This window comes from Mizuhopecten yessoensis, unplaced genomic scaffold (genome assembly GCF_002113885.1).
Source record: "Mizuhopecten yessoensis strain PY_sf001 unplaced genomic scaffold, ASM211388v2 scaffold11125, whole genome shotgun sequence".
Taxonomy (NCBI): domain Eukaryota; kingdom Metazoa; phylum Mollusca; class Bivalvia; order Pectinida; family Pectinidae; genus Mizuhopecten; species Mizuhopecten yessoensis.
In genome coordinates this window covers 863,565-888,539 of record NW_018408892.1, presented here as the reverse complement: position 1 = coordinate 888,539, position 24,975 = coordinate 863,565, and the positions used below count along the sequence as shown (strand labels likewise).

Sequence of the window (24,975 nt, the reverse complement as noted above, 5' to 3'; positions counted from 1 at the left end):
AGTCATATGTAGCCATTTTCATATATACATGCGGTTTGAAAAGTTTGTCCAACAGTAAACAATACTATTTGGGCTTGACCCGTCTTCATCTCACCTTGGCTGTTGCAAGGATCTTTATACCCGAAACATATGTGTGTTTGCTTGCTTTTTTTTCTTGTGTTTTATGTCTATTAACAGCTATGGTCATCTAAGGATGTGCCAGGTATTGGTGGTGGAAGAAAGCCGGAGTTCCCGGAGAAAAACCACCGACCAACAGCCAGTACCTGGCGACTGCTCCGCGTGTATGTGTGAATTGAAGCACTAAAGGTCTGATGAACTTTTACGGGAGTGATCGTAAGAAAGATGACTAGAACATCAAGACTCTGTCTATTTCTCCGTCAAACTTGTCTGACTAGAAGTATCGGTACTCACATCCACATACTGTCCCACGTAGAAACCCTGCATCATCTCCCGAGCATCGTCTGGGTGATGAACCGCCTCAAACGCTGTAGTGGCATCGCGAGCTGATAAAAATAAAAATACAAAACTGCTGTAAATAATGTGTATCATTAAAGTAGTTTCCAACAACAATATCTTAACACGGTCTCTCAAAAGTCCTAAACACTTGTCATTCAATAAGCTAGTAAACAAAATCAACTCGTATTCTGTAAGAAAATGAATATTTAAAAAAAATATATACAATTCTGATCCTGATTTACAGACAAATTATTTTGTTTTAAACTTTGATCAAGTAAAAAGCTACAACCAGCTGATGATAATTATAATATACAACCTAAAAATAGCATGCTTTTTTTACTAACATACAAAATAAGTCTGTATGTCCTGAGATAGAGAACATTGTGTGGGAAAAGCTTATCATCTTTTATGTACAGACCTGCATATTTGCGAAGTATTTCACTGCCGCAGGGCGCCTGTGACTTGAAGTCATGGACGTCATACACCTTGCCGTGGATGACGATCCACAGGCCTCCATCTTTGTTGTGGTTCTCCAGGTCAGGTTTACGGATCAACTGTACATCTTCTGTTGGTTTCTGCAGGTACCTCTCTAGTGTGTAACCTGTCAATATACAGTTGGTAGAAATTAGGATGTATTTATTTTCTTTTTGGTATTTTAAACAAATAGGAGGCACTATCAGATGGTACTTCCAAGTAATCTATTTTACAACAATTATGAAACAAGTTATTTCAACTTATATTAACCACTCTTGTTGGCCCGGATGTTAGTGGGTGGGGGTTTTATTGTGGGAGGAAACCGGAGTACCCGAAGAAAACCCACGTGGGCAGGCAGGTGACCCCATACCTTTTCACGCATTTTTGGGTTATGACCTGTTTGTATCATTCAGCTGACACAGATAACAAACACAGCAGATGTATATTTTTTCATATAAAACATAGTAATTGTAATAATTGAATACTTCTGTCATAACATTCGTCAGTTTGGAATATCAAAGTTTTACTTTATACACCACCATTGTACGTATCAAAAGTGTCGCAGCGTTCAATATCTGATACAGTGTCACCGTCTACACTCTATATTGATAGGCAAAACGTCCTTTGTCAAGTGACATATGAAATATACAATTTCGTTACATCATTGTACAGGTAATCGCTCACTCGGTAATAGCTTGATAAAGGGATCGGTTGGTCTTGAAATGTTGGGACACAGTTAATATGCACATTGTTTGTGCATAAAGTAAAACTTTGATATTATATAATAAATTGGATTGTAAGTAAATGTCAGTCATTTCCTATGTCACTGGGAAACACAGTCATATATTTGTATCATTTATTGATATTAATAAAGGAGAGAATGCAGGAGCCTGTTCATTTATGCGGAACAAATGGTTTGTCTGTTTTTAAATGTAACATTTTGCTTATTAATACCAGTGGACCTGCTTATGTTTATGCAGGCCTTGTAAGGCTTTGTCAAGGCTCGCCCGAAAGCAGCATCAGATTTTGAGGTCCGACCTTATTTAATAAACGAACTCTGGTCTAACCTGTTTAGCCGTTTGGATCCAATAAACAAAAACGGCCCGAGATTCTAGTTGGTAATGGCCAACATGACACATGATGTTACAATGTACACAAATGACGTCATTATCACCGAAAGCAAATCTCTTTGCTCTGACTGATTGGTTAAACCAGGAGTTGTAAATTTCCTGAAAAATATATGTATAGACTTAATGTTCTAGTATTGTCATTTGGCAATTATTCTTGGTGATGCCTTTCAAGACCTGATTTAATCTGTACATGTCAGTAAGGCATTACCTCTGTCATTGTTGCATTTGAAAACAACATTCAAGCTAATAGCAAACAGAAGATAAGCTTATCAAAAACGGAAGATCAGCTGATCAAAAATACTCCCGTGACACACAGACTTACTCCAGACTCCTGGCCAGGCCAGGTCTTCCTTGTCGTCGCGGTCCAGACCCGGCGCCAGCTTGTTGTACTGGTTGAGAAGGTCAAGCAGGCCCTCCAGAACAGACACGCATCGTGATTGGTAGATTACTAATGGGTTCTTCAAGTGGAGCAGGATCATACAGGTCACCATCTCTGGCAATAAAATACCTGAAAAAGAAAGATGGTTGAGCATTGAAATTTCAAACTACAAAACCCCTTTGTTTCACTTAAATCATTTTTACAACAGGATGTTTTGGGGTTTTTTTTCCTGGACAGGATGTGTGCCTTTTAAATGATAATTTGATATTTAATATATTAAATTATAGTTTATATACAACGATGTAGCCAGCTCCTCTTTTGTTTTAGTCGTTATAATAATATAAGTGTTTTGTATACCGTAAAACCCCATGTAATTTGCGCACCTGTGTAATTTGCGCAGGTACTTTTTGAGGCTGAAAATCGGGGAAAAAAGCTTCTACTCGAATATTTTGCGCACCCAAAAAATCTGAAAAAAACCTGATGTTCATGCTCCGAAAATCGATCTCTGAATTTATTTTTTTTAAATATATTTCTTATGATTTTTTTTTCATTGTTGTAAAATGATATTTACTATGTAAAATGTGTATTTTGTTGTTCGTTTTCTTTGAATTATCTGATCACACACGTGTGCGCATATCGGCATACATCAATTCATTTTAGCAATATTTTACATAAAACATTTACTTGCTTAGTTTATATCCAACTCATGACGTTTCCCTATTCAGTCATGATCATGGCATGGGCTGCAGTTTGGTTATATATGTTAATGAAGGTATGGTAATTAGTAGATGACAAATTGACCAATCACAGAGCAGTATATTGTCCCCTATAAGGGTCTCTTAAATTGGTAGTAGCCCCCCTTTATCCGGGGAGGCTGCAGTGAACCACGGTTGTTTATGTGTATATATATTGCAGACGGGATTTGATAAACCCAGATAATATACTTAGGTTCTTCTATATCTATTCTGTCTTGTCTATTATCCCTTTCATTGGTCTGTGTAGGTTTTATTGCCCCCTTACCTGTGACGTCCTTGCGTATGACCTTGGAGACCACAGAGAAGTGTTTGGGGCTGGTGTGGGACAAACTGACAGCAACCTGTAACACGTCAGATACATGATTGCACAGTAACGACACATATTTCCTCAACAGCTGTCCTGTACCCTGGGCCTCCAGCTCTGAAACAAACACAAAACAATAACATTATGCATGAATATACTGTATAACATGAAATGTTGGTTGTGTATAAACATTTGTGGTTTTCGTGGTTGCTATTGAACCACGAAAATAAATACAACAAATTTGAATGATAAACGTGTCTACTGTTTGTTAATATAGGATATCCACAAAACGATCTAAATGGCTTCAAACCACAAAGGAAAGTACCCACGAACATTTCGTGTTATACAGTAGTGTATTGCACATCTGCAATTCACAGGTAGATTCCTTCAATCTTTGCCATATACTGTACACAGTTTATTTGATTTCAATCTTTTCTACAGCAGTGACAAATATATATACATGCATACTAAACAAAGGGATTGGGCTCTCACAAGAGGGCTTGTGCTTTTGATCTGGGTAAATCGTGGAAAATATGGTCCAGGTGGCACAGAAATATTCTGTGATGAACACGTGTCATTGGAACAGGAATGGGCCAACCTCACAACCTCATAGGCACAACTCAATATGCACAGTTTTGGATTTATGTGACAAATAAATAGCAACAAACTAAGATCGTTATGGTGAGTACGTTGTTGACAAAGATCTTAGATTGCGAATTTTATAAACAAAACAGTAAGTGATATTTATAATCATACCGATCTCCATTGCGAACAACTGCTTGTCCATTTCCTGAGGGAATATCCTAGCAACCAGGAGGCGCTGAACCTGAAGTAGGAGGTCGAGTGAGGGAGACGCCTCTTTTGAGTCCGTGTCATCCATCTTAAGCCCACTGTCACGGTCAAGATTGTGTAGCTGGGACAGTGAGTGGGTTGACGAGTTTCTGTATCAACATAAACAGTAAAACAGAGAGTCAAGAAAGTAGATTTACTTTCCACACATTGGATATATAATTGCAAAATTAAAGTCTGGAACAGGATCTGCTTCCATCACATGATCAGCAATATATATGTATGAGAGATGTTTCACCATAAACATGTTTTTTTGTCCTGAACGTGGAAGAGGTTTAATATGCAATGTTTTGGCAGTGGAACACTTTTAGTGATACCAAAGAGATTTTTGTGAGAAAAGATATCAAAGGTACGCAAATCTCAGAAAATGTACCAGGTACTTGAATATGATTTTTTACCAAACTGAATGTCAAGAAAACTCTTGTCACTTAAGCTTTCACCGCAACTAATATTCCTGAAATGTAAACATTACTATATTCACAATATACGACTCTTATACCTGAGTAACTGTTGTATTAGTTGTAATAAAGGGATGGTGGCTGTTATACCTGAGTAACAGTTGTATTAGCTGTAATAAAGGGATGGTGGCTGTTATACCTAAGTAACTGTTGTATTAGCTGTAATAAAGGGATGGTGGCTCCATATTCATCTGTATCTCTTTCTGTCTGCAAGTCTTCTGATTTGGTTTCTTCCGACTTTTCTGAATCAACATCTCCATTTTCTCTGTCCTTTTCCTAAATAAGAAAGGTAAACCATTAATGGTGATCTAACAAAAGGCTAGCTGCGGGAACCGTAGCTTCTAGGCCCGATCCTTTTGATTGATTTTTTTTTTATTGTTATCGGACCATCAGCTACGGTTCCCGCAGCTAACAAAAGGCATACCAGTGAAGCTAAAGTGTATTGTAGTTTATACACATCACAATATTAAAATGAAAATACTCCAATGAATTTACGATTTTTCTTATTATTTCTGCGATCATGCATGTCCACTCGATGAATATTTGGTAATTTCACCAGGAATTGTTCCAGGAATATTCAAGACACTCATATATAAATAGAACATGATTTTGTATAACTGCTGCAAAACAAATTATCCAAACATTGATTACCTTATATTACCTCATCCAATATCTCTTAATATCTTAATGAATGCACAAGGAAGCTCTTGTTTTTGTGTATCAACCTGCTGCATGAATACCAGCATCAATGTCTGTTTTAGTTCCCAAAGATAATATTGTTTTTTATATTTTATCATACCAAGCCATTCTTCATGAGGTATAATCTATACTAATTAATACAAAAATCTAAGAATTTCGCTATTTATATGGATTTAATGTTAGTGCATTATAAAGTACCTTTTTCTCCTCTATTTCCAACATTTCCTTCTTGACTGCAGCATCGAGAGCAGATTGGAGTCCTCCGTCAGCCATCAGGGAACTGACCAGAAGATCGGTCATAAACCTCTGTCCCGGACTCATCACTGCCACATCACGACCAGCAGCTATAATACAAGCGGCTACATACTTTTAGCAGCTGAAGACAGCAGATAAGATGCTTTATCTGTTCAAAATGTCTCACATTCATATTTAGAACACGAGACATTATAAAACCCTTAACACAGGTGGATTTCTCCACATTGACAGTGTTGCCAGTGCACATGTTGTTAATGGGGTCCTTTTGCATAGTTCAAATGAATTTATTTTTTTACAAAAAGTGACTGAGGTTCTTTTGAAATTCTATGCTTCAAAAGGATACGGGGACAGCATTAAGGAATATTAAACCTAATTAGCTTTAATAATCCAGAAAGAATTTCTATTTTAATCATATATCATATTATGAACTCAACATCAGAAACAGTATAATCTTGTGGGCAAGGATAGAACATGGAGGCAAAAGTTATTTCCTCTTCAACAAAGTTTTTATACCCGACTTTCCTATGACTGGGATGCTAGCTACATACCTCCATTTGAGAGGAGTGATGAAAGGGCCCGTGCTCTCTCCTCTGCAGTGGGTAACAGGATGGACCAGCCACTCTGGAGAGCATTCTGGGCAGCCAACTGTACTGTGTTCATCACACCTACATTACTGGCAAGGGACACAACTCTCTGTTTCAGACTTGTCACCAGAGGGCTCCCAGATCCCAAGCCAAGTATCTCCATATTTTCAGATTGTGATATTGCAGCATGAAGCTAAAAAGATAATTCCACAAACAGTTACACTTATATTTATAAACTTAGATCCGTCCTGGGCAAAATTTATGACCTTTTTCATCAATTTCCCAAGGCAATGTTTTCATTTCATACATGTTTCTATCTCCCTTACAAGACTAAAAACCCCTTTCAACCAATTGGTTATTTGGTATTTGAGAAAAATATCTACCACTAGAGTGAAAATTCACCGCTTATAAGATTTCCCCACCATCAGTCAGCATATAACACTTTTCAGACAATGTTTAAGGGCACAATTTGGCCGTTTTTTAATACCAAATCGTCCCAGTAATCAATCAATTTTACAATTCAGCCAATCTACTGGGAATGAAGATGGTTGGGTTATCAAAATGCTTACTCTATAGTAACAAAATGATGACGAAGACAAAATGAAATCTGTAAGCTCTATGAATATACCTGAACAATGGCAGCATGGATACTATTTACCTCAGGAATGGTGTCAGAAGTATTAAATAGATAGGAAAGAGTACCTGGAGGTTGAGGAGATTAAGGGAAGCCACTGCGATACATTCTTTGTCCTGAGGGGGCGGCCAGTCTGACCGACCGTCCATATCCTCACACACTTGGGACAGCAGTTCATCCAGCTGGTCAAATGTGCCTTTACAGACATCCACAATGAAGGGCACTCGGTTTCCTACAGTCCACTGACCGCCAGATGACCAAGCGAATGTCTGTTAAAAATAAGACACAATATATAAATACTACCACCACCACCAACAGACCTTCTATAATGCTGGATTGTAAACATGATTTTATAACCACCACATGTTTCTCTAATCCTAAAACATAAGATGAACATGCGAGGACTTTGTAAAAACATTTTATGTTACCCACCACAAATGGGTAACAACCTGGGCATTATGTCACTGATTTTTGCTAAACATGTACATGCCAACTATCTTTTCTTTTTTTTTGATAGCAAGGTAGTTTACGACAATTACCTAGTATATAGCGTGTTTCATGAAGTTTGAATTCTGCAAAATATTCTGAGTTAAGGCAAACAACAGTTAATTGCTATACAGTTCCTGAATTTGTATAGATCATTATGCATTAAGCAAAGTCATTGAATATCAATCTGTCAGAAAAATTTGAGATAATGAAAATATTGTTGTAAGTATCCACAACAAAAACAAGTGCTCTATATCATCTGCTCCTTGCTCTACTGTTATACTTTGAATTCTGACAGCCTTTTGTCAAAGATAGAAGCTGGTAAAATTTCTAAGTGACCATTATGCAATAAACATTTTCAAATCTTTAACCATTTCAACCCCAGGTAACTTTAATAGACTCTACCATACATTTATATGGGCGAGTCCATTATGGTATACAGTACTAGTGGTGAAGGGGTTAAACTCATAGTAAAGATTTGTAACAGTGTCAGGAGAGCTTACAGAGTTGACCATGTTTTACCTGTGAAGGGCCACACGCAGCCCCGATGATGTTCCTCCCATCAGCGCCCGTGAGCAGAGAGGGTTCTGGAATTGTGTTGTTAGAGGGATCTCCGATCTGTCCGTGTTCGTTGCGTCCCCATCCATACACCTCACCATCTTCAGTCAGGGCTACACTGTGCATGGAGCCAATAGCTATATCCACAACCTTCTTACCGGCAAGAGCTTCAATCTGTTTGGGATGCCGTACATGATCCTCAGACCCATGGCCCAATCTGTGGTTATCTCCCTTCCCCCTGAAATACAGATCACATGGATCTATTTAACTCATTCACCCCTGAAGACACATTTAAACTATTCCAATTCAAAGGTTGGTATGGTTCAGTATGAAATTTCAGGGGTGAATGAGTTAACTCTCTACCTTTCATGAACGAAATCATTATTCAAACTGTCAAGCCTTGTCAATCCAGCAAACACTAATGTTTAACATTGTTTCATCCTGTCTTTATTTAAGATTGTTTCATCCTGTCTTACCATGCGAAAACCCCGCCTGAGCGAGTGAGAGCGAGGCTGAACTGAGCTCCACAGAATACACGGTACACATCCTGGCCGATGAGCCTCTCTACGACCTTTGGTGTCTTACACCCGTCATTGCCTCCACGTCCAAGCTTTCCGTAATCACCATCACCCCAAGAGTACACAGCACCTACAACATGAAATTGTAAACCAAAATGTTTTCTTCTTTTGTTAGATATTTACAGTTAGTAGTATCTCTAACAGGAGGAAAAACAAAGGAGAAATATTTTTTGAAGGGCATAATGGTGAAAATTTAGCCGAGGAAAAATTACAGAGTTTGCAGTATGAAGGGGTAAGGTATGAACACTAAACAGATTATTCTAAAATGGCTTCAAATCTGTCATTTGACAAAAAGAACTTGCATCGATATTCTCAAAGTTTCCGCAGATGTTTATTGTACTTTTAACATATAGCCATCTAGGGTTAAAATGGTTATGTTCTAAACTGAAAGATAAACCTTTCTCATTGAGGAAAAGTTGCGTGATTCTATGCCAATGTTCTTTTTACTCTTCTGGCTAAGGTTGATAAGAAGGCCTCCCCCCGAGAAAACATTTAGGGGCTTAGAAACATTTTCTTATCCATAATTTGAAATAGTTCGATTTTCATCATCTCTAAAATGTGTTAATTACATATTTTTCCAATTGAAACATTGAAATATATCTCTATAGTAAGTATGACAGAATAAAATTTCAAAAGATGAAATGTAGGATCTAAAATTCCAAGAACAAAGTTTTAGTTTTAAAATTGGATTCACTTGGCTGCCATGATTTTACTCATCATCAGTGTACAGATTCGGAGAACAGGTTTACATTCCATCAATTATTCAATATTCTTTTGATTTACTTTTCATTACCCTTGTCCAAGAGTAAAAAACGTGTTCTCCCAGAGATGTTGTACAACGTACCTGTGTCGCTGACGGCGATGGTCTGGGCGTCCCCACTGCCACAGGCCACGTCTAGGATGCGGTGGCCTTTTAGTGTCTTGATGAGACCTGGTAGACACTGGTCATCTGTACTGCCGTGTCCCAGTCTACCGTAATTACCTCGGCCCCACGTGTACAGCTCGCCGTTCACTGTACGGGCGGCACTGTACGTACTCCCACACGATATCTGTACAATCTGTTTACCCGTCAGGGCCGAGATCAAAGTTGGCTCCTCAAGAGATCTGTACACAAAAAATAACCAGCAAAATATTCAGTCATGATATTCTTGCCAAACTAAATGGTTCTGTTTGCTGGGAAATGTTTGCCACAATTCAACTTACCAGGAAGGTCATTCTTTGTCCTCCCATAATAAAGACAAACTTATCAGACATTTGTACATGGTTTACTATGCATACCATACATACTGTATAATGAGAATTGTTTGCTCCGTCAAACTTTCTATATTTAGTAGAACCATCAATTTTTGCTAGTGTTTTAAAATTCGCCCTTAACATGTAAATTTTACATATTTTGTATACCAACATCTGCTTTCATGATAAATTTGTTTAAATTGCTGAATTAATCCATGAAAAAAAGAACAGAACTATGTGTAAAATATTTCATTCAGGTAATTTGAATCTAACTTTGGATGAGATAAGTGAAAATTCAACAGGATTTACATGAAAACGTCTGTAATATATATGATAAGTCCTCTAAGTAGCTAGGGAATGACATATGTTGTAGGATAAATCACGTTTCTCCAGATTCGTTTTGAGCAATGTTTAAATGTACATACATATTGTCTCCGTGTCCTAGTCGACCTCCGTCCCCATTTCCCCATGAGAATACTTCGCCATCGCTAGAAAGGGCCAAGAAGTGTTTCCCGTCAGGATGAGACGATATCTTGACTACTTCTCGGTCACCGAAACCAGTCACCAACTGCAGTCCCTGTGTTCGGAAAACAACAACGGTGAAAAAATCACATATGACTGTCAAGTATTTCCATTTACCCTGGTATTAATTCATATTCACCCCTTCATATTTAAATTGGACTTGCCCAGTCTTTGATTTGGTGAGGTTCAAATGTGACTTTAGGAGTGAATGGCATGGATTAAAACGATGTGTATTACATGGAGTTTTACCAAATTTTAACCGATTTTCGTAATTAAACAAACTTTTATTTATTTGGAGCAGAGCTTTGGGTTAAAAACAGTTAAAAGACAGAATCCAAGACATTGTAAAATTTAAATACCAAAAAACAAAATAGAACTACATGATGTACACATGCAATGTCCAGTGATAAGAATTAATACAGAATTATATCACTGACAACGTAAATGTTCGGAACGAATCCCGACGTACCGGCGAGTCTGTACTGTAATACATTGTGTATAGTTTTCCGTTCTTTGCCAACACCAGTATACATCGTTCAGCACAAGTGATTTGTAGAATTCCTCCCACATCCATGAAGAACTCGAGAAGGTGTGGTCCCTGTTTGCTGGCCCCTACTGCCCAAGCCTGCCAGCCCCAGCTGTACACTTCCTGTGTGAGGTTGTTTCTGTGTGACTGTCAAAATTGAGGTAAGAGACTAGTTTATATAGATAAAATATATAGAGGATCTTAACAGATTCATAGTAAAGTTATGGAATTATGGACAATCATTGTAACAAGAGTCAATAGTCCCAGACAATTTGTCTTGTTAAAGAAGAACAGTTGAATACCATCTATTTCAACACATCTGGACATTTTAAACATGAGCAGGTAGATAAGCAACTATGTAGACAGTCAGGTAATTGGTAGTCTCGCTGATTTAATCTGTTTCTACTCGTACCAAAATTTCAGCATATTAGCCAAAACTACAATGTAAGCAACCACTAGTGCACTGTTACCTGGCAATGATTATTTCGTATCTTTTCAAAGACATCTCACATCATCTCTTTTGAAATTTATAATCACTTGTTATGTAAGCATCTCATGTACATACAGTGAGTTCCTTAAAATAGTTGTTTTAAATTTAGAACATCAGCAATGCTTCTGGTACACAAAAAGGTTCACATAACTAAGAGTTTAGATATGAGACCATTGAATATAAAGCATTGTAATTATCCAATTCACATGTTTAACGTCTATCATAGCCTATCTTAAAGACGAAATTTAACCCACAATTAAACTGATGTATATATATGACTTCTTACTTATTTCAAAAAGCCGACTGGTTTTTAGGACTAGTGGAATAGCAGAAGGTACAAACCTTTTGTGAATGTGATGGAGGTAGGTAGGGACTAGAGAATCGGTCGAGCTGGGACATGATGACGACGGCACACTGTTTTAGGTCCACCGGCGTGTTAACGTTGTCCGGGTAGGACAAATAATGTAGGAAACAGTCTGTGGGACTTACAGTATACGCCTCCGACTGCAACACAAGTTACAGTAAATAACAGGTAATTTAAAGATAAATTACAGGAAAAAACACCTGAAAACTACAGGTAAATGGCTACCAGTAACAGGTTACATGTAAATTACACCTGTCAGGTAAATAACAGGTTCATCTCATAGTTAAATGCAGTAAATCCTGCATAAATTTATCATGTCAATTTACAAAATGCTCCCTGGAAGTCTTTGAAGAAGAAACACTAACTACAATTCACAATGTGGAAGAAGACCATTTTGATGCAATAGTCACATGCTCTCCGAGAGACTTTGGTCTTTGACAAAACAATATTTTTTACAAACTAAAAAACGCATAAAAAAATGTTTTACAGTATTTATCAAATATGAAAATATTCCAAAAAGGAAGAGTCACCCACCTCCTCCCATTTCGAGACATCATACAGGCGGGACTTGACCATTTGGATGCTCTGGAAGCGTTTCAGGAAAGGGATAAGTGGGGCACTATTGAGACTGCTGCTCACACGGTTGTCAAACTCGTGTCGACTGTTGTTCCACAGGTTCAGCAGCAGAAGTACCGAGCTGAGTATGTGACTTAATGAGCCTCTCTGAATGGAGAGTTCCAACAAAAGAGACAATGCAGTCTGTTGGTCCTGAACCGGGATTTTGCTTGGTGCCTTGGAGCTAGCACTTCCACTTAAGTCACTGTGAAAGATGAATTCAGAAATAATTTCATAAACTCATAGGAGTTTAGACATTCTTTATGGCAACAGTACAAAAAAGAAAATGTACATAAACCTTACTAAACCTAACTCCTCTTATTTTTCCACACACAAATTAATAATTACAACTAGTGTTAAAATCTCAGACTAAAATCTTTTAATAACCTTGACAGGTCAATGAAGGTCAATGAAGGTCAATGAAGGAAAGAATATGGATAAACAGGACATGCAAGAAAGATCAGCGAAATATCTGTATTTTAGACAAATATAATTATTACTGCAATCAAAATGAATGGCTGGCTCCCACCTTTATTTTTAACAAAAGATTAAGGGGGATCTTGTAAATCTGCATTTGTTAGATTGAGTATAACTTCCCTTATCAGTAACAAAAAATATTTTTCTCAGTAAATTGATTCTTTACCTGATTTTTAAGAGCACTTCCTACTATTATTTTTTTTTAACTACTTCTATCAGGTTGAGGTTAGTTTCAGGTTAAAGCGTGACAAAGGTGAGAAATCTTGCAGGATGTCCATGTCTTACCCAGCCACTAAAGAGTGTAGGAACTTGGATGCCCTCTCTACGACCTCAAGCCACACCGAGGACACGGACCCCTCATCAAACAATGTGGCCTCAGGGAGGGATTGAAGTGCCTCTAGGGACTCCTGCAGCAGCTCACTACACAAGTCGGCATCCTCACCCGATCGCCAGGCACGGCGTAGGAATGCAAAAGCGAAACCGAGGGCAGCCCGTGATCCAACACGAGCTAAACCCATAGTGGCTTTCTCTGCGGGCTTTACGGAACTGGGGAAGAAAGGAGGAAAAGGTCAAGGATGGAGTTCCTCTAAACAGACTGAAAACACACAACTACATGTACAATTTTTTGCTCTAAGGTACATTTTTTTCTGTGATTTAAAAAATACCAGTGTTTAAAATACACAAATATTGTTTACTATCATGATAGTACAAGTGCATATCTAAATAATTCAATGAATGCATTTTTAACTTAATTTCAAAGAAATAAAGACATGCTCTTATTTCTACATGGTGATAATGAAATAAGTTGTAATCAAAAAGATTTGTTTAGTAAGGACATGGTTCTTTGGGTCAGCAGGAGGAAATGTGCAATGCTTCCAGAAAAATAATACAGTCATGTGCATAGCTAAAATTCCCTCAGCTCCTCAGTTAACAGCCTTGCTCACATCACAGTTCAAGTCTTCCCAAGGACGAAAAATGAAATCAAGTTAGTCGCCATAAAGTTTAATCATAATTCCCAAAAATACAAATCTATTTATTATCTGACAGAAAAAGTTTTTCATCAAAACGGACTGGTTTTTTCATCGATGAATTTAATTTTTCCAAAACATTTTTAGAGGGGTGAGGTACTCTAAAACCACTTTTTCAGGCTTCAATCTCCTGATTCTAAAGATCCTAGTTCTCCTCTATCCTACATAATCAAAGTCTTTATTCACAAGGTACAACTGCTGACTACACAGGTACAGTACAGTATATCTATGCTGTGAGGTGTTCATCAGTTGACCCATAACTATATGGTACTTTATAAGCATCGACTGAAGCTATACCTTTTCTGTTTGCTGAGATTGGTCTGGTTTGCCTGGCTTTTCTTGGTGGGTGTGCGACCCTCCGCTGGTGTCTGGCGACTGAGAGCAACAAAGTAGCGCTCCATGACGGCGAGGCGCTGCTGTAGGCGAGTCACAGACATGGAGCTGCAGGCAGCCTCTGTGCAAAGCTTCTGGTGCTCGTACAGCTGGGACGTCAGGCATTCCCGCAGCTGGTTTGTGTCTGTTAAACATAATCAGACATATCTAACACAAAGATTAAGTGTAACCTGTTTAAAACACACACTGTATAATACACAAACCTGTGTAAACCAGACCTCCACAGTACAAAATGTGATATAAGTTGAACTAAGTCATCTGAAAATGTTTTCATTCTGACAGACACATTTTGGTCCAGATGTCATACAAAAGGTTTTGTAGATCAAAATCAATCAAATTTTGTAAACAGGTATTCTCAAATCTGACCAACAATATATATTCTACATATATGTACATTTGTCCAATCTGACCCAGAAGAGGACTAGGAAGGGTAGGTGATCATCTTACCAAGTTGTTAATCCCAATGTCAAGGAGTCTATATGAGGGATGGAGACGGTTTAGTGTAGGTGTTATAACCACTACATGTGTAAGAGTTTTAGAGTGGTGAGGACGGTTTTGGGTAGGTGTTATTACCAGTACATGTCTAGTTGTCTTAGAGGGGTGAGGACGGTTTTGGGTAGGTGTTATTACCAGAACATGTGTAGTAGTCTTAGAGGGGTGAGGACGGTTTTCGGTAGGTGTTATTACCAGTACATGTGTAGTAGTCTTAGAGGGGTGAGGACAGTTTTTGGGAGGTGTTATTACCAGTACATGTCTAGTAGTCTTAGAGGGTTTGGGTCAGTAATGTTACCTGGTTGTTGTCCCCATGTCCAGGAGTCTATGATGGGTGAGGGGGAGGGTTTGGGTCAGTAATGTTACCTGGTTGTCCCCATGTCCAGGAGTCTATGATGGGTGAGGGGGGGGGTTTGGGTCAGTAATGTTACCTGGTTGTCACCATGTCCAGGAGTCTATGATGGGTGAGGAGGGTTTAGGTCAGTAATGTTACTTGGTTGTTGTCCCCATGTCCAGGAGTCTAGGATGGGTGAGGGGGAGGGTTTGGGTCAGTAATGTTACCTGGTTGTCACCATGTCCAGGAGTCTATGATGGGTGAGGGGGAGGGGTTGGGTCAGTAATGTTACCTGGTTGTTGTCCTACATGTCTAGTAGTCTTAGAGGGTTTGGGTCAGTAATGTTACCTGGCAGTACATGTCTAGTAGTCTTAGAGGGTTTGGGTCAGTAATGTTACCTGGCAGTACATGTCTAGTAGTCTTAGAGGGTTTCGGTCAGTAATGTTACCTGGTTGTTGTCCCCTTGTCCGGGAATCTATGATAGGTGAGGAGGGTTTGGGTCAGTAATGTTACCTCCAGGAGTCTATGATGGGTGAGGAGGGTTTTGGTCAATAATTTTACCTGGTTGTTGTCCCCATGTCTAGGAGTCTATGATGGGTGAGGAGGGGTTGTTGTCCCCATGTCCAGGAGTCTATGATGGATGAGGGGGGTTTGGGTCGATAACGTTACCTGGTTGTTGTTCCCATGTCCAGGACTCTATGATGGGTGAGGAGGGTTTGGGTCAGTTATGTTACCTGGTTGTTGTCCCCATGTCCTAGTAGTCTTAGAGGGTTTGGGTCAGTAATGTTACCTGGTTGTTCCCATGTCCAGGAGTCTATGATGGGTGAGGGGGAGGGGTTGGGTCAGTAATGGTACCTGGCTGTTGTCCCCATGTCCAGGAGTCTATGATGGGTGAGGAGGGTTTTGGTCAGTAATTTTACCTGGTTGTTGTCCCCATGTCTAGGAGTCTATGATGGGTGAGGAGGGTTTGGGTCAGTAATGTTACCTGGCTGTTGTCCGCATGTCCCCTAGTCTATGATGGGCGAGGAGGGGTTGGGTCAGTAATGTTACCTGGCTGTTGTCCGCATGTCCCCTAGTCTATGATGGGTGCGGAGGGTTTGGGTCAGTAATGTTACCTGGCTGTTGTCCCCATGTCCCCTAGTCTATGATGGGTGAGGAGGGTTTGGGTCAGTAATGTTACCTGGTTGTTGTCCCCATGTCCAGGAGTCTATGATGGGTGAGGAGGGTTTCGGTCAGTAATGTTTCCTGGTTGTTGTCCCCATGTCCAGGACTCTATGATGGGTGAGGAGGGTTTGGGTCAGTAATGTTTCCTGGTTGTTGTCCCCAAGTCCAGGACTCTATGATGGGTGAGGGGGATTTAGGTCAGTAGTCTTATCTGCTTGTTGCCCAAATGTCCAGGAGACTATGATGGGTGAGGGGGGTTTGGGTCAGTAATGTTACCTGGTTGTTGTCCTCATGTCCAGGAGCCTATGATGGGTGAGGAGGGTTTGGGTCAGTAATGTTTCCTGGTTGTTGTCCCCATGTCCAGGAGTCGATGATGGGTGAGGAGGGTTTGGGTCAGTAATGTTTCCTGGTTGTTGTCCCCATGTCCAGGAGTCGATGATGGGTGAGGAGGGTTTGGGTCAGTAATGTTCCCTGGTTGTTGTCCTCATGTCCAGGAGTCTATGATGGGTGAGGGGGGGGGTTTGGGTCAGTAATGTTACCTGGCTGTTGTCCCCATGTCCAGGAGTCTATGATGGGGGAGGAGGGTTTCGGTCAGTAATGTTTCCTGGTTGTTGTCCCCATGTCCAGGACTCTATGATGGGTGAGGAGGGTTTGGGTCAGTAATGTTAGCTGGTTGTTGTCCCCATGTCCAGGAGTCGATGATGGGTGAGGAGGGTTTGGGTCAGTAATGTTAGCTGGTTGTTGTCCCCATGTCCAGGAGTCGATGATGGGTGAGGAGGGTTTGGGTCAGTAATGTTACCTGGTTGTTGTCCCCAAGTCCAGGACTCTATGATGGGTGAGGGGGATTTAGGTCAGTAGTGTTATCTGCTTGTTGTCCAAATGTCCAGGAGACTATGATGGGTGAGGGGGGTTTGGGTCAGTAATGTTACCTGGTTGTTGTCCCCATGTCCAGGAGACTATGATGGATGAGGAGGGTTTGGGTCAGTAATGTTACCTGGTTGTTGTCCCCTTGTCCGGGAATCTATGATAGGTGAGGAGGGTTTGGGTCAGTAATGTTACCTGGTTGTTGTCCCCATGTCCAGGAGTCTATGATGGGTGAGAAGGGCTTGGGACAGTAATGTTACCTGGTTGTTGTCCCCATGTCCGGGAATCTATGATAGGTTAGGAGGGTTTGTGTCGTTAATGTTACCTGGTTGTTGTCCCCATGTCCGGGAATCTATGTTGGGTTAGGGGGGTTTGGGTCAGTAATGTTACCTGGTTGTTGTCCCCATGTCCGGGAATCTATGATAGGTTAGGAGGGGTTGTGTCGTTAATGTTACCTGGTTGTTGTCCCCATGTCCAGGACTCTATGATGGGTAAGGAGTGTTCGGATCGCTAATGTTACCTGGTTGTTGTCCCCAAGTCCAGGAGTCTATGATGGGTGAGAAGGGTTTGGGACAGTAATTTTACCTGGTTGTTGTCCCCATGTCCGGCAATCTATGATAGGTTAGGAGGGTTTGTGTCGTTAATGTTACCTGGTTGTTGTCCCCATGCCCGGGAATCTATGATGGGTGAGGAGTGTTTGGGTCAGTAATGTTACCTGGTTGTTGTTCCTATGTCCAGGAGTCTATGATGGGTGAGGAGGGTTTGGGTCAGTAATGATACCTGGTTGTTGTCCCCATGTCCAGGAATCTATGATAGGTGAGGAGGGTTTGGGACAGTAATTTTACCTGGTTGTTGTCCCCATGTCCGTGAGTCGATGATAGGTTAGGAGGGTTTGTGTCGTTAATGTTACCTGGTTGTTGTCCCCATGCCCGGGAATCTATGATGGGTGAGGAGTGTTTGGGTCAGTAATGTTACCTGGTTGTTGTTCCTATGTCCAGGAGGCTATGATGGGTGAGGAGGGTTTGGGTCAGTAATGATCCCTGGTTGTTGTCCCCATGTCCAGGAATCTATGATACGTGAGGAGGGTTTGGGACAGTAATTTTACCTGGTTGTTGTCCCCATGTCCGTGAGTCGATGATAGGTTAGGAGGGTTTGGGTCAGTAATGTTACCTGGTTGTTGTCCCCATGTCCAGGCATCTATGATGGGTGAGGAGGGTTTGGGTCAGTAATGTTACCTGGTTGTTGTTCCAATGTCCAGGAGTCTATGATGGGTAAGGAGGGTTTAGGTCAGTAATGTTACCTGGTTGTTGTCCCCATGTCCAGGCATCTATGATGGGTGAGGAGGGTTTGGGTCGGTGATGTTACCTGGTTGTTGTCCCAATGTCCAGGCGTCTATGATGGGTGAGGAGGGGTCCAGGAGTCTATGATGGATGAGGGGGGTTTCTAGTCTATGATGGGTGAGGAGTGTTTGGGTCAGTAATGTTTCCTGGTTGTTGTCCCAATGTCCAGGCGTCTATGACGGGTGAGGAGGGTTTGGGGCAGTAATGTTACCTGGTCGTTGTCCCCATGTCCAGGAGACTATGATGGGTGTGGAGGGTTTGGGTCAGTATTGTTACCTGGTTGTCCCCGTGTCCAGGAGTCTATGACGGGTGAGGGGGGGTTGGGTCAGTAATGTTAGCTGGTTGTCCCCATGTCCAGGAGTCTATTCCAAATGTCCAGGAGACTATGATGGGTGAGGGGGGTTTGGGACAGTAATGATACCTGGTTGTTGTCCATGTCCAGGAGCCTATGATGGGTAAGGAGGGTTTGGATCAGTAATGTTACCTGGGTGTTGTCCCCATGTCTGGGAATCTATGATGGGGGATGAGGGTGTGGGTCAGTAATGTTACATGGTTGTTGTCCCCATGTCTGGGAATCTATGATGGGGGATGAGGGTGTGGGTCAGTAATGTTACATGGTTGTTGTCCCCATGCATGTCCAGGTGTCTATGATGGGTGAGGAGGGATTGGGTCAGTAATGTTAGCCGGTTGTTGTCCCCATGTTCGGGAATCTATGATAGGTTAGGCGGGTTTGTGTCGTTAATGTTACCTGGTTGTCCCCATGTCCAGGAGCCTATGATGGGTAAGGAGGGTTTGGATCGGTAATGTACCTGGTTGTTGTCCATGTCCAGGAGACTATGATGGGGGAGGAGGGTTTGGGTCGGTGATGTTACCGGGTTGTTGTCCCCATGTCCGTGAGTCGATGATAGGTTAGGAGGGTTTGTGTCGTTAATTATGATGGGTGAGGAGGGATTGGGTCAGTAATGTTAGCTGGTTGTCCCCATGTCCAGGACTCTATGATGGGTAAGGAGGGTTTGGATCGGTAATGTTACCTGGTTGTTGTCCCCAAGTCCAGGAGTCTATGATGGGTGAGAAGGGTTTGGGACAGTAATTTTACCTGGTTGTTGTCCCCATGTCCGGGAGTCTATGATAGGTTAGGAGGGTTTGTGTCGTTAATGTTACCTGGTTGTTGTCCCCATGTCTGGGAATCTATGATGGGTGAGGAGGGTTTGGGTCAGTAATGTTACCTGGTTGTTGTCCATGTCCAGGAGTCTATGATGGGTGAGGAGGGTTTGGGACAGTAATGTTACCTGGTTGTTGTCCCCATGTCCAGTAATCTATGATAGGTGAGGAGGGTTTGTGTCGTTAATGTTACCTGGTTGTTGTCCCCATGGCCAGGAGTCTATGATGGGTGAGGAGGGTTTGGGTCAGTAATGTTACCTGGTTGTTGTCCCCATGTCCGGGAATCTATGATGGGTGGGGAGGGTTTGGGTCAGTAACGTTACCTGGTTGTTGTCCCCATGTCCGGGAATCTATGATGGGTGAGGAGGGTTTGGGACAGTAATGTTACCTGGTTGGTGTCCCCATGTCCAGTAATCTATGATAGGTGAGGAGGGTTTGGGGCAGTAATGCTACCTGGTTGTTGTCCCCATGGCCAGGAGTCTATAATGGGTGAGGGGGGTTTGGGTCGGTAACGTTACCTGGTTGTTGTTCCCATGTCCAGGAGTCTATGATGGGTGAGGAGGGTTTGGGTCGGTGAGCCTCCTCCTGTTGTCGTGCGTCCTCTTCTCTATCCAGTTGTTGACAGGGTGTACAGTTACATCCATTGTTCGGGCCACAGTGTCCATTACAACATCTGCAGGTCAGGCCCCACATACCACAGTAATACTTCCCAGTCTCCCCTACAACAGCAAACACCATACAACAACTGAGAACAAATATCAGAACTCCAACAAATATCTCCCCTTCAACAGCAAACACCATACACCAACAGAGAACAAATATCAGAACTCCACAAATATTAGCAATTTACAAAAATATCAGCAATCTCCACAAATATTAGCAATTTACAAAAATATCAGCAATCTCTGCAAGTATCAGCAAATATCAACAATTATCAGCAATCTCCACAAATACCAGCAATGTCCACAAATATCACCATATTACATCAAATGTAATGCCACAACTGTGAAACATCAGTAAATGTCATCAAACATCTTAAAAAAACATACAACAAAAATACCTTCAAGTGCAAGCAAATATGAAACAGCAACAATTAAAATGTCTACAAACACCCAACATGATCAGAAAAAATTAAAATAACCATTCAAGTAGTTAATGCTCTTGTCAGGCACTATGAACAGCCTGTGCTATTTTTAGACATGATATTTTTTTGCAAAAAGGAATTATAAAATTATCATCCTCTTTAAATTGAAGTGTACATGTATCTTTTTAACATTTATGATGGAATGCATGTACAACACAGTCTGATTCAAGCGTTCCATGATTGGACACAATGCATCTTGGAGAATATGTTCGAATGGAAATGTGTTGCATACCATCATGAAATGTTAAAAGATTAATTTCCATCCTTATACTTGCATTCAAAAACAAAACTGTTGTTCTTTTTTTCTGGGTGTTTTCTTTCCGTTCACAATACATTTTCAACAAACAACTGTACCAGGTGGTGAAATTCCCATATTTTCATTGTTTTCTATAGTTATACAAGTTCTGCATGGTGGCAAACGCAATTTGAAACTATTCCAGTATTTCCGTCTTAATTTAAATTTGTTGTCACACCATGATTGGCCCTATTACTCCAACAATATGAAGGAAATGCCCGAACAGTTTCCCATTAAAAGACAATGAAATGTAAGAGTTCTCGCAGTTATTGGTTTACGACAACATTTTTGGTTGAAAGGTTTACCTTAGTTAACGGGCTGTACAACGGAATGTACGACGGAAATGTAAATATTGCTGAACGACCTATTACTGTATTGTAGTTATTAGACATGCATGTTTTCAGTACATACCAATGAGGTCAACATTATTATTTTGGCACATGCCAAAGAGACTGTAGTACGAGCCAAACATGTGGTTACTATCAAGTAGTCACTACCCTAACACACCTTAGGCAAGTATACACAAATATTCTACACCATTCTTCTACATCCGACAATTCAGTCTTCTACATCCGTCAATTCAGTCTTCTACATCCGACAATTCAGTCTTCTACATCCGTCAATTCAGTCTTCTACATCCGACAATTCAGTCTTCTACATCCGTCAATTCAGTCTTCTACATCCGACAATTCAGTCTTCTACATCCGACAATTCAGTCTTCTACATCCGACAATTCAGTCTTCTACATCCGACAATTCAGTCTTCTACATCCGACAATTCAGTCTTCTACATCCGACAATTCAGTCTTCTACATCCGACAATTCAGTCTTCTACATCCGACAATTCAGTCTTCTACATCCGACAATTCAGTCTTCTACATCCGACAATTCAGTCTTCTACATCCGACAATTCAGTCTTCTACATCCGACAATTCAGTCTTCTACATCCGACAATTCAGTCTTCTACATCCGACAATTCAGTCTTCTACATCCGACAATTCAGTCTTCTACATCCGACAATTCAGTCTTCTACATCCGACAATTCAGTCTTCTACATCCGACAATTCAGTCTTCTACATCCGACAATTCAGTCTTCTACATCCGACAATTCAGTCTTCTACATCCGACAATTCAGTCTTCTACATCCGACAATTCAGTCTTCTACATCCGACAATTCAGTCTTCTACATCCGACAATTCAGTCTTCTACATCCGACAATTCAGTCTTCTACATCCGACAATTCAGTCTTCTACATCCGACAATTCAGTCTTCTACATCCGACAATTCAGTCTTCTACATCCGACAATTCAGTCTTCTACATCCGACAATTCAGTCTTCTACATCCGACAATTCAGTCTTCTACATCCGACAATTCAGTCTTCTACATCCGACAATTCAGTCTTCTACATCCGACAATTCAGTCTTCTACATCCGACAATTCAGTCTTCTACATCCGACAATTCAGTCTTCTACATCCGACAATTCAGTCTTCTACATCCGACAATTCAGTCTTCTACATCCGACAATTCAGTCTTCTACATCCGACAATTCAGTCTTCTACATCCGACAATTCAGTCTTCTACATCCGACAATTCAGTCTTCTACATCCGACAATTCAGTCTTCTACATCCGACAATTCAGTCTTCTACATCCGACAATTCAGTCTTCTACATCCGACAATTCAGTCTTCTACATCCGACAATTCAGTCTTCTACATCCGACAATTCAGTCTTCTACATCCGACAATTCAGTCTTCTACATCCGACAATTCAGTCTTCTACATCCGACAATTCAGTCTTCTACATCCGACAATTCAGTCTTCTACATCCGACAATTCAGTCTTCTACATCCGACAATTCAGTCTTCTACATCCGACAATTCAGTCTTCTACATCCGACAATTCAGTCTTCTACATCCGACAATTCAGTCTTCTACATCCGACAATTCAGTCTTCTACATCCGACAATTCAGTCTTCTACATCCGACAATTCAGTCTTCTACATCCGACAATTCAGTCTTCTACATCCGACAATTCAGTCTTCTACATCCGACAATTCAGTCTTCTACATCCGACAATTCAGTCTTCTACATCCGACAATTCAGTCTTCTACATCCGACAATTCAGTCTTCTACATCCGACAATTCAGTCTTCTACATCCGACAATTCAGTCTTCTACATCCGACAATTCAGTCTTCTACATCCGTAAATTCAGTCAAGTATGTATTGTACAATTCAACATTTTTATGTCATGACCTTGACTTATAACAGCTTAAATGACTTATTTTACAGGCAGATAAATTATTGCTGATACTATTTTCAATGCTTTTCAATGCTTTGAAAAAATTAACTTGAGAAATCACTCTTCATGAAATGTCTGTTATGTTAGTTTTGTTTATCCATCACCAAGCAGATAAACTTTTATTAATTAAAGTCATACAAATATTGAGAAAACTAAACACTTTAAACAAAGACATTTATTCATGTCAAAGTTTTACTTTCTATACAAACAATGTATGTTTTAAACCAATCTAATTAAAATTATATCTTCACATCGCTCACGTATACTGATATGTCGCGTTGAAGATCTAACAACATCCCATAGAGGGTCACGTCAGAGGTCAACATGAATGCATTATCGTATTTATAACAAGCCAATCAAAACACGACATAACTCTTTCTTTCAACCAATCAGAAAGCAGGACGTGTAGCATTTAATGCAGACACCTCGTAGCCCAAAATCCACTTTTTCGTCTGGTCCAGTGATAGTTTGAATATTGCGAAGCCTGTCATTGGTTAATTTTAGTTTCAGGTTGTTAAACTTTTTAACGACAACATCACCAGAAGAGGAAGTCTCTCTTATTTCAAAGCAAAATCCACAAATTGTACAAACGTTGTCTTGTAGATAGACACGACGTGGTGCCATGGGGGCCGCCATTTTCGATGCTCATTTGACACCTCTCGGTCTTTTACCATAGCAAGTGTGTTCCGAAATCATTACATCATCACTTACAGAAATGTGTAAGCTCTCTTTGGTTAATGCAAAGGTCGCCTGAACATGACCCTCTACGGGATGTTGTTAGATCTTCAACGCGACATATCAGTAAACGGGAGCGATGTGAAGATATAATTTTAATTAGATTGGTTTTAAACGTGTTGCAACATTTCAAGACCGACTGGTCCCTTTAATATGTCAAGCTACGAAATGACACATTTCCAAACTGATGGATCTTTAATTGACAACTTTCATTTATGTTTAATGTCTTGTTTTAATCAACTTCTGCACACAAGATTTTGTCGCCTGTTGTATATCTAATTGTCACACCAACAGAGTGTACTGGCCTCAGTCAATCCTCCGAAGAATAAGGACAGAAGTACAGATAGACCGCCAGCCACACAGACTTAGAGATATATATATATTTATCTCCATACCACCCAGCACAGATACAGTCAATGGTAACCTCTATAATGTAACGACACTTCATCATTCTTTGGTGATTAACAGGTTGGCGTTACGGTATTATAAATCTGCCGTGCTCAATTTCCTGTCTCTGTACTGTGTTTTGACAGGTATCCAGAAAAGTGTCCGATTTTCTTTGGGAAGACACCAGGTCTCCTCCTGCCTAGTGTTATTGACTTGATGTGTACAATGTGAGGACAGTCTGGGCCAGACATGATATGTACATGAATTAGCCAAGCATGTCCCTATCGAAGAGTCTGCATGCAGCTGATCAGACACAAAGTCATGTTGATGCAGCAGAACAAAAAAATTTGCATACATACAAAATTCAGTGCACAATATATACATGCAAATGCGAACAATAATACATGCCTCACACTATGTCTCAAATTATCCGTTGATATACTGTATACAATTGTTTCATGGCTATTTGGGAAACAGTCAAAACATTCATCCCGAGATAGGGGGAAGCCCTGG

The 24,975-nt window shown here is 40.5% G+C and overlaps 1 protein-coding gene across 7 annotated transcripts in view; it reads right to left on the bottom strand.

The window, feature by feature from the left end:
* LOC110466242 (E3 ubiquitin-protein ligase HERC2-like) overlaps positions 1–24,975 on the bottom strand; it is a 107,613-nt gene that overhangs the window by 51,432 nt on the left and 31,206 nt on the right. For 6 of the 7 annotated variants that reach the window (XM_021522639.1, XM_021522640.1, XM_021522641.1 and 3 more), the window contains 19 exons: positions 20,121–20,321; positions 14,152–14,371; positions 13,112–13,372; positions 12,269–12,554; positions 11,713–11,874; positions 10,824–11,027; positions 10,258–10,409; positions 9,444–9,703; positions 8,498–8,669; positions 7,986–8,259; positions 7,046–7,246; positions 6,308–6,536; positions 5,703–5,848; positions 4,945–5,081; positions 4,255–4,439; positions 3,460–3,615; positions 2,383–2,568; positions 875–1,057; positions 412–503 (listed from right to left, as the gene is read on the bottom strand). In XM_021522639.1, the coding sequence (XP_021378314.1) occupies positions 412–503; positions 875–1,057; positions 2,383–2,568; positions 3,460–3,615; positions 4,255–4,439; positions 4,945–5,081; positions 5,703–5,848; positions 6,308–6,536; positions 7,046–7,246; positions 7,986–8,259; positions 8,498–8,669; positions 9,444–9,703; positions 10,258–10,409; positions 10,824–11,027; positions 11,713–11,874; positions 12,269–12,554; positions 13,112–13,372; positions 14,152–14,371; positions 20,121–20,321 (3,707 nt within the window). Of the gene's footprint in view, positions 1–411; positions 504–874; positions 1,058–2,382; positions 2,569–3,459; positions 3,616–4,254; positions 4,440–4,944; positions 5,082–5,702; positions 5,849–6,307; positions 6,537–7,045; positions 7,247–7,985; positions 8,260–8,497; positions 8,670–9,443; positions 9,704–10,257; positions 10,410–10,823; positions 11,028–11,712; positions 11,875–12,268; positions 12,555–13,111; positions 13,373–14,151; positions 14,372–15,993; positions 16,051–20,120; positions 20,322–24,975 lie in introns of those variants that run through there. The other variant, XM_021522645.1, reaches the window with a different exon arrangement.